At 36.2% G+C, this 8,893-nt stretch overlaps 1 protein-coding gene across 2 annotated transcripts in view; it reads left to right on the top strand.

The window, feature by feature from the left end:
• The first annotated feature begins 1,460 nt into the window (after positions 1 to 1,460).
• The window catches only part of LOC106472867 (cysteine sulfinic acid decarboxylase-like), a 33,295-nt gene continuing 25,862 nt past the window's right edge, over positions 1,461 to 8,893 (top strand). Inside the window, exons 1-3 of one of the 2 annotated variants that reach the window (XM_022401411.1) lie at positions 1,461 to 1,529; positions 2,629 to 2,783; positions 5,757 to 5,850. In XM_022401411.1, the coding sequence (XP_022257119.1) occupies positions 2,658 to 2,783; positions 5,757 to 5,850 (220 nt within the window). In that variant the 5' untranslated portion in view covers positions 1,461 to 1,529; positions 2,629 to 2,657. The remainder of the gene's footprint in view (positions 1,530 to 2,628; positions 2,784 to 5,756; positions 5,851 to 8,893) is intronic. The other variant, XM_013933539.2, reaches the window with a different exon arrangement.

The following is an 8,893-nucleotide window of genomic DNA, read 5'->3' as shown; positions in this document are numbered from 1 at the left end:
TTGGTAAAAAGAGTAGCCCAAGAGTTGGCGGTGGGTGATGATGACTAGCTGCCTTCCTCTAGCGTTACACTGCTAAATTAAGGACGGCTAGTGCAGATAGCCTTCGTGTAGCTTTGCGCGAAATTAAAAAAAAAACACAAAAAAAATCATCCCTGTTTTTGCTTTCCAAGTACGCAAATAGTTATATTTAATCCCTTACATATCTATATGTTAACATATGTGTGTGTTTTCTAAATACTGAAAAGGTAGTCAGTTACACGAATGGTTTCGTTTTTGGTTTACTTACTGATCATAAATATTATTTACACGGCTGTAATCTATATACATATAATCGTACTGTTTGTTGTCCGTCCATGTAACTACTTTGCAGTGTGTGGATGGATCTTCACCAAAATTGGTATGGAGGTTCATCAGGTCCATGCGGGGTACATACAAGTTTCCAATTTTTAATTTTGCGGCTTTTATGGGCGTTTTTTACCCACTATTTTCTGTGAATCAGACAGTCGCCAAAATAGAATATAGTTACACAACGGTTGATGTTAAGTTTAAATGTGCTTTACCCAAAATATAAACTCTTACAAGTACAACTGTACTAATATCATACTTATTTGGATTTACATATCGTTTTGACAACTTACATATCCTATCAGGTTAGATATACAATTTATATTGGTATAACTGTAACACGTAATAATGAAATAGCATGTCACCTGAAGCAAAAACCTAAAACACACTTTACTGTGTTAACTTTGAGATAGTTTGATTTTCAGTAACGAGGCTTTTTTGTTACATTTTGACAATGTATGACATTAAGAAAAAGAGAAAAAAAAATACTTTTTTTAAATTATTTTTTACTCTTACACCAATTTTACAATTTAAAACACAGAGAAGTTAAGAATTAGGTTATGTAAGAGATAATTATCTGGTTCTTAAGTTTGTAATCTACAAGAGGAAAATGAATTTTTTATTTTTGCTCTAATTAATGACGAGAATAATGATGTTAAGAATAAATTCTAAACGATTCTTCATTACTTGTTAACATTCAAAATTAGTTTGTTGTTGTTAAGCGCAACGCTACACCACGAGTATCGAAACCCGATTTTTAGCATGATAAACCTATAAACTTACAGCTGAGTCACCGTTAAGATACATCATTTGATAGATGACCCATAAAGAAATGTTACGTGATCATGGTAAATAAAAAGAACAAAGAAATGGTCACCTGTTTATTTTTATTTACTTATTCTATAACGTATAATGTTAAAATTTACGAACTCGAGTGTTTCACTTAATTCGTAAAAGATTGTTTTCGTTCCCAGCCAAACATCGATCGACGTCAGAGCGTTAAGAAATTCCTTGATGTATGTTTTTAAGAGGATGAACACGTCAGTTTCTGTGCAGTTGATAAGGATTAGATGTAGTGTTCTTTCTAGATTACTCCGCTACACTATTACTGCTTTTACTTACAAGCTTGGACCCACTCCAGATAGATCGATAATCTATATATATCAGCACCAAAAGGCTTTCGAGTATGCTTTCTACTTAGAATACCTTTCACCATTACAATTATCTTTTAGTTTTGTTGGAGTTTTTACTGCATTAAATAATTAAAATTCGGTAAAAATAAGGCACGTATAAACACAATGCTGTAGTTAGTCCTAAGCCTTCAATAGAATATCGATGCTTTATGTATACAAAAATATCGTTGTAGCTGTTTCAATGGGGAAGTTAAATGAGAGAAAATGTATAATTATTTTCAGTTTAGGTAAATAAGAACAAAGTAATAGATTTATAGAAACAATGTGTTAAAGAAGTTTAGAAATACACGTGGTGTTTCAAGTGTGTATGTTTATTTCAAACGTGAAAAATTAATCTTGAAGAAGGCTCATTCTCTTCATGTAACTGAGTTTGTGAAAAATATCGATCTAGCGACATGGTTTTGTTGAAATCTAGTAACAGCTGGAAAAAATTTAAGTTTAAATATTAGATTTAGTGTTTTTGGTGATAAATAACTTACAAAATATACACACATGTGTATATACTTATAAAGAAGTTTTACCTTGTACTTAATTTACAATTAAGTGGAAAAAAACAAACTTTAATATTCGTTGGAAATTATCTGCACCTGTGTTATTAAAATGTAGAAATGCAACTTATACCCTTGGTAAAAATGTTCAATTTATTTCGTATTTAAAGCACTTTAACAAGCAGATAAAGTTATTATTCTGTAAAATAGTCAACATTTTGTTTACGTTTCAAAAAAAAAAAGATGCTAATTTGAATATTTTCTCACCTTGATTATCAGAAATGCTGGTAATAGTTGGTGAAGTTATAATATTGACGGTATTTTGTTCACATTATTGTATGTGCGACTAATTTTATTAGTGGCCTTCTAAACCAACAGTCATGGACCGACAAGCAGCTTGATTTATAACACATATGCCTAGTGGTTAGCGTGTTCGGGCTGTGAATCCGAAGGTTTGGTGTTCGCGGCCCGTTGGAAAAATGAGGTCAAACCCCACTATTTGATCAGAAAAGCGAACCCAACAGATGGTCGGATTGTGTAGCTTTGCGCGAAATCCTTAAACAAAAATTATATCTCATATGTTTACTCATTTCTTATGACAGAAACGAATTCACAAGGCCTGCTCAACTAAATGGAAGACATAGAGTTTCTGGAGAGAGTTGTGAAAAGAGTAATGAGCTCTGGAATTTTGGGAAATCCCAAAGACCTTCGGAATCATTCTAAAGTGACTGAATTTGTTGATCCAGAAGATTTAAAGGTGAGTTTGATTGTTCTTTTCTTTAAAGATTGTAAAACGTAAGTTTGAGGCCATGTCTAGAACCTAAAAATATTAGAAGTAGAAAGTATTAAGCTGTAATATCAATATCTAAACTTAATTGGCTTTGACCTTGAATACAAATAAATTAATTTAAAGTGGTGATGTAAAAGTATGATTTAATTAAACACTTGTTGGATACATCGCATTTCATACTAGGGTTGGTAAGCTAAAAAACTTACAAAAACAAAGTTTTATGTACATCGTAAACTTAATAATGTAATCGAGCCTTGTTAGGTTTGATAGTCATATTGGCAATAAATTACAGCTACTTTCAGAATGTTATTACAACTAAGTGATGGCTGAGTCAAATGGTTGAAAAAAAGTGTCAGTTCCCTTGTGATGTAAGTCACAAAGAACCTGTAATAAGGGATCAAACCACACTATACCTATCAATATACATGGTAACCGCAACGGGAAGTTTATAACATACAAATATATATAGATATATATGAAGTAGTCATAACTTAAAAACTCTTCAGAACAGGTTTCACAAAATTCAGTCAACAAGTTCAAAGAGAATTTTTGCTTACTAAAAAATATCGATTTCAAGAAAAAAACAAGAGAGAAATGATTTTTCAGAGTGACTAGATTTCGTGTTACTTAGTTGAACCGGCAACATAAGATTTACCTAGAGCAACTATCACTATCCAAAATTTAGTTAAAATTTACGCAAGGAAGAATTAGGAATGTTTTATATAGCCATTGACGTTGAAATAATTTTTATAATGGAGGTGCTGAAAAAAAAAAAGGTATTTTCGGATGAACCGATTTCCTGAAAGATGATGTTAGGGGGGTTTGCTATACGTCGAGAGGCTATTGTGAAGTAAAACTGAATTCCATTAAAACTACCCACAGTGGCATAGGAAGTGGTTGGGTGGGGAAGCTGGCCCCCTCTTTTCAATCTGTCCCAGTAAAAAAGCACCAGAATTGGTAAAATTACTCCCAGGAAATGCAGGAGAATGCTTAAAATTTAATCCGGAACCCAATAGCTTCCATGGCCCTAATGCAAGTCCTGGACCCCAGCCGTAATGGGTGCGTCTGTGGTGCACATTTTCTCGCTTCACTAGATCAAATAAATCTTGCCCTCCGCATCAGGGGCAGAGGACCCTTAGTTCTTGCGGCCTTGATTATAACATTTTTTTTTGTTTCATAAACACTACTTTCATTTAAAACTTTACCTCGCAGTGGCTCATTGACAAGTCTTACGATGCTAAAAATCGGGCTTCGATGACCGTGGTGGGCAAAGCATTAATAGCCCATTATGAAGCTTTGCGCTTAAGAACAACCAGACCATTTAAAACTAACTAGCAGAATTATGGTAATCAGTGCTTTATTTTTCATAATTACAGCCACTTTGTAAAGTCGAGATGGGTAGGTTATTTTCACATTTTCACTTCTAGTTTTTCCGCAACTAATTTAATAATCACAATCGCAGATCAAATTGAATACGGATAAGTAACAAGCTTTTTTGTTATTTGTTTCGTGAGTAAGTTTGTTTGTAATTATGCACAAAGCTACACAAGGGCTATCTGTGCTCTGCCCACCACGGGTATCGAAACCCGGTTTCTAGCGTTCTAAGTCCGCGGACATACCGCTGTGCCACTGGGGGCCTCTTGAGTAAGAGCAACGTCTTCACTGATATTATGATGTCGATATCTAAGTGATAGAATCAATGGCTTAAAGTCTACGTGTGGTATCTGTAGAACATGCATTAATTTTATAATAGTATCTAGAAGTCTCTTCTTTTTCAAGGTCGTTAGTAAATAGTGTTCCAAGTAGGGAAACAAGTTCCAAGGTAACTGGCTACAGATGTGTTTAATCTTTGGAAAAACGATTAGATTAAACTATCTTAGCAGTTATGAATGTGCAAGTGTGTTTTTTATACACAGACACATTATCAGTAATGTAATGGTAAAATTTTGTGACGCACCTATTAATAAATCCGGCCCGTGACTTATACATGTAGATGTAGGATGTAAGGTGTTTTTTTTTTCGTTGTTGTTCAGCAAAAGCTACAAAATGGGCTATCTGTACTTTGCCTACCAGGAGCATGGAAATCCAATATGTAGTATTATAGGCTCTCGAAGTCTTCTGTTACTTTATATCCACCACTACCACCACCCAGTGGCGCAGTGGCAAGAGAGAGACAAGCAGGTAACATACAGTAAATCTGGTGGATCATAATTCATAATGTATATTGCAAAAGCATTTTAAGTTTTCTATAAAGTTATTAATCAATCGACACATCATTTCGGGCATTTTATTTGTTTATAATTACCAGACACTTATCAGTTAAGTTTAAATAACCAACTGGCATATCAAAGGCATAACAATACAATTAATACTCTATCTGTAGTTTATACAGAATTTTCAACATACAAGTTTAAATTCATAAAATACTGTATTTGTAGCTTTAACTTTGTTTTACAGTTATAAGTATTAATCGCAAAGCCCCCCAGTGGCACAGTGGTATGTCTACGGACTTACAACGCTAGAAACCGGGTTTCGATACTCGTGGTGGGCAGAGTACAGATCGTCCATTGTGTAGCTTTGTGCTTAATTACAAACAAATATTAGTCGAAAAAAGGTCCCCCAGTGGCCCAGCGCCAAATCTGGAAGCTTATAACGCTAAAAATTTGGTTTCGATTTGGGCTTAACCTAGAATCATAATTTTGTATTATAAAAACACACACTTTTGTTTGTGAATCTAGTATGTTTGGTTTTTACTATTTTAGCGTGATATGTACATAACGTATTATTTTGCCATATATATATATAAGTCTTGGGAATTCTTATTTATTCAATAAACTAAGGTCTTTATATAGAATTGGAAAGTTAAACCGAGCCACTTGTATTGACAGTTACAGAAAACATTAGAAGATAATCTATTCAGAAACGTTAATATTGTTTCAGAGAAAGCTTGACTTAGAAATTCTTGATGAACCTGCAAGCAATGAAGAACTACTTGGCCTTTGTGAAGACGTGATGAGATACAGTGTGAAGACGGGTAGGTGTTCAGGAAATACATGATTGTATGTTCTGTTAGTATGTACTGTCCCTAAACCTAGATTCGACAAACACTATGCTGTAGGTTAATTTTTAAATTGGTTTGAAATTCTCAGAATTTTCGTATCTACAGTAGCTTCAGTGCTTACTAAAGAAGATTTAAGCCCAAATTTTAGAATGTCTGAGGTACTTAAACACACACTCTTATACAAAACATGTTATTTGGGAATGATCGTGTAGGAAATTTTATTTAAAATGCTTCACTATATTTTTGTATTACAAGAACATGAAAGAATATTTTATATATATTTATCAATTATAATAAAGTATAAATTTTCTCCACATAAAATCAGGGAATATGAAACTATAAATATATAAATTTTCGATCAAATGCGACTAAAGACTTCTTTAATTCCAACAAACATTGCTTTGTATCTAAATAAGTCAAGTCTAAAAATCGTCATCAAGATATTTAGTATTTCATCAATTAAATTTCCAACCTCAATTAAATAGAATAATAGAATACTGCCAAAAATATCGAATTAAAATCGATGTACCTAAGACACAACTAGTCGTTTTCGCAAAGACTCTCCAGAACTGTATATGAATGGAGCACTTCTCCAGACAAAAACATCAACTAAATTCCTAGGTCTAACTTATGACACAAAATTAACATGGATTGGACACAATATAAAAACCAAAGTTTGGCAGCGTACGAACTATGCAAGGAGTCTAACAGGTAAAAATAGTGGAGCAACAGCTGAAAACATAGTAAAAATATATAAAACATGCTGTTACGACAGCGGAAGTCACGCGACGATGGGAGCATGCGCGCTGAAGTTTCTTGGAAAGAATTTCTAAGGGAAATTAACAAACAAGCAGATAGTAACAAATTGGTGTCAGAGAGTGGGAGGGAAAAAGAAGAATAAAAAAAGTAAACAAGAAGTGGCAAATCAAACTACGACTTAGCAGATTTGATGGCAGCAATACAAGAACAGCAAAAGAAACAAGAAGAACGAGAAAATCAACAAGAAGAGAGACTACAGCAGTGGAAAGAAAACCAGCACCAGTGGCAACTGGAACAAGAAGTACAAATGGAAAAGCTTAGTAAATTTCAAAGTGAATTGAATATATTAAAGGACGATTTACTGTCTTTTACACAGGGAGGATATATTAACCATGGAACTAATCAGCCCCAGACAACAGGAAGGCCCTTCCAGATCCTGTAGCTAAACCCTAATGCAGACATCTTCAGTCCTGCAGAAGTCACATTCCAGACATGAGTGTCAGCAATAGGGGTGATCTAGTACGAAGGAAGCCACAGTAATTCGATGGGAAGGCACCATGGGAAGCATATAGAGCATAATTTGAGCTACTGGCAGAAATGAATGGATGGACAGAGGAGCAGAAAGCAGTGTACCTGGCAACGAGCCTGAAGGGGCAACCACTGGAAATACTCGGACATTTGTCAGCAGACGACAGGCACAACTATAGAGCACTGGTAGTTGCTCTAGAAGTCGGGAATGGAACTCAAAATCAGTCCGAAGTATATAGGGCTAGGTTTAGGACGAGAGTCCGTGCTAAAGGGGAGGGCCTACAAGAGCTGGCACAGGATTTGGAAAGTATGGCACACAAGGCCTACCCAATTGTGTCACCCGATATCCTCAAGCTGTTGCTGAGGGATCAGTTTATAGACGCCTTGGACAGTCCACAACTAAAGATACAAGTGAAGCAAGCACACCCCTCTACTATGCAGGATGCAATGGCCAGAGCTCTTGAATTCGAATCCTACGTTAAGTCCAGCACAGAGGTACCAAGGTTGGTACAGTCGTCAGGATTCAAGGCCAGAAAAGAGCAGCTTTCAGAGAGGTTTGAGGGACTTTTCTGGCACTGTAACAAACCTGGGCACAAGAGAGCTCAATGCTGGCAACTTCAACACAGGGAAGATGCCATGGCAGGAAAGGCTGCTGCCAAGAAAGGTTGTTGGAACTGTGGAGAGCAAGGACATATGAGGAGCCAGTGTAAGAAGAATACTACCAATAAGTCAGTCTCGGGGAAACCAGTAGTGGTTGGTGCCGAGGGACGCCCACCAACCCCCATCGAGAAAGTCCCAACAGCTAAGAGTAAAATGCCAAGCACACACAGTGTCTATGTGACAGGAAAGCTGGATGGCCAAAAGTGCAACTTTGTCATAGATTCTGCATCACAGCAAACCCTTGTGAGTATCAATGTGCTAGATCATAAAGGATACCAGAAGCCATACAGAAGCTCTGTGGTTTGACAGGAGATTATGCAAGGTTGTGGGGACAAGTGTGGGTAACTATTGAGCTCATGAGTGTGAAGGATAGACACGAAGTATACTTGGCTGACATTGAAGACCCATGCATATTAGGGCTGGACTACTTACTACCGAGGAATTGTGTAGTAAACTTTGATAAAATGACGTTTGGGAACAACAAAAGCCAAATTATGGTAAGTGTTAAAAGAGAGGTTGGACAAACCAGGTTCCATCAAGCTGAATCCAAAGTGACTGAAGGAGTTGATGATGGTGAAGTGGAACCAAGTATAGATATTAAAGCAGAACAGGAGAAAGACGAATATTTGAAGCCAATAATTGATTTTCTACAAGCAAGTGTTTTGCACCCTGCTTGGGAGAAGGTGCCTAGCTTAAGCCCCGTGACAAAGAACTATTGGGCACAATGTGGCCAGTTGAAGCTTGAAGATGGTATTCTTGTCTGGATATGGGAAACAGCAGATGGGAAAGTGACGATCTGGCAAACGGTTATACCGAGAAAGTTACGGGAAGTTGTGCTGCGTCAATCCCATGATACTTTAACAGGAGGACATCTTGGAGTTAAGAAGACATTGAGTCACCTATGGCAGAGATTTTACTGGATAGGTATGAGGCAAGATGTGGAAGAATGGTGCAGGACCTGCAGTAGATGTGCTAAAAGTGGACCCAAGCATAAGGGTCGTGCTTCAATGAAGTTATATCAAGTTGGCGCACCAATGAAAAGAGTAGCCATTGACATTGCTGGTCCTTT

Source organism: Limulus polyphemus, unplaced genomic scaffold (genome assembly GCF_000517525.1).
Source record: "Limulus polyphemus unplaced genomic scaffold, Limulus_polyphemus-2.1.2 Scaffold5684, whole genome shotgun sequence".
Taxonomy (NCBI): Eukaryota; Metazoa; Arthropoda; class Merostomata; order Xiphosura; family Limulidae; genus Limulus; species Limulus polyphemus.
This window is presented reverse-complemented; position numbering and strand designations above follow the sequence as displayed.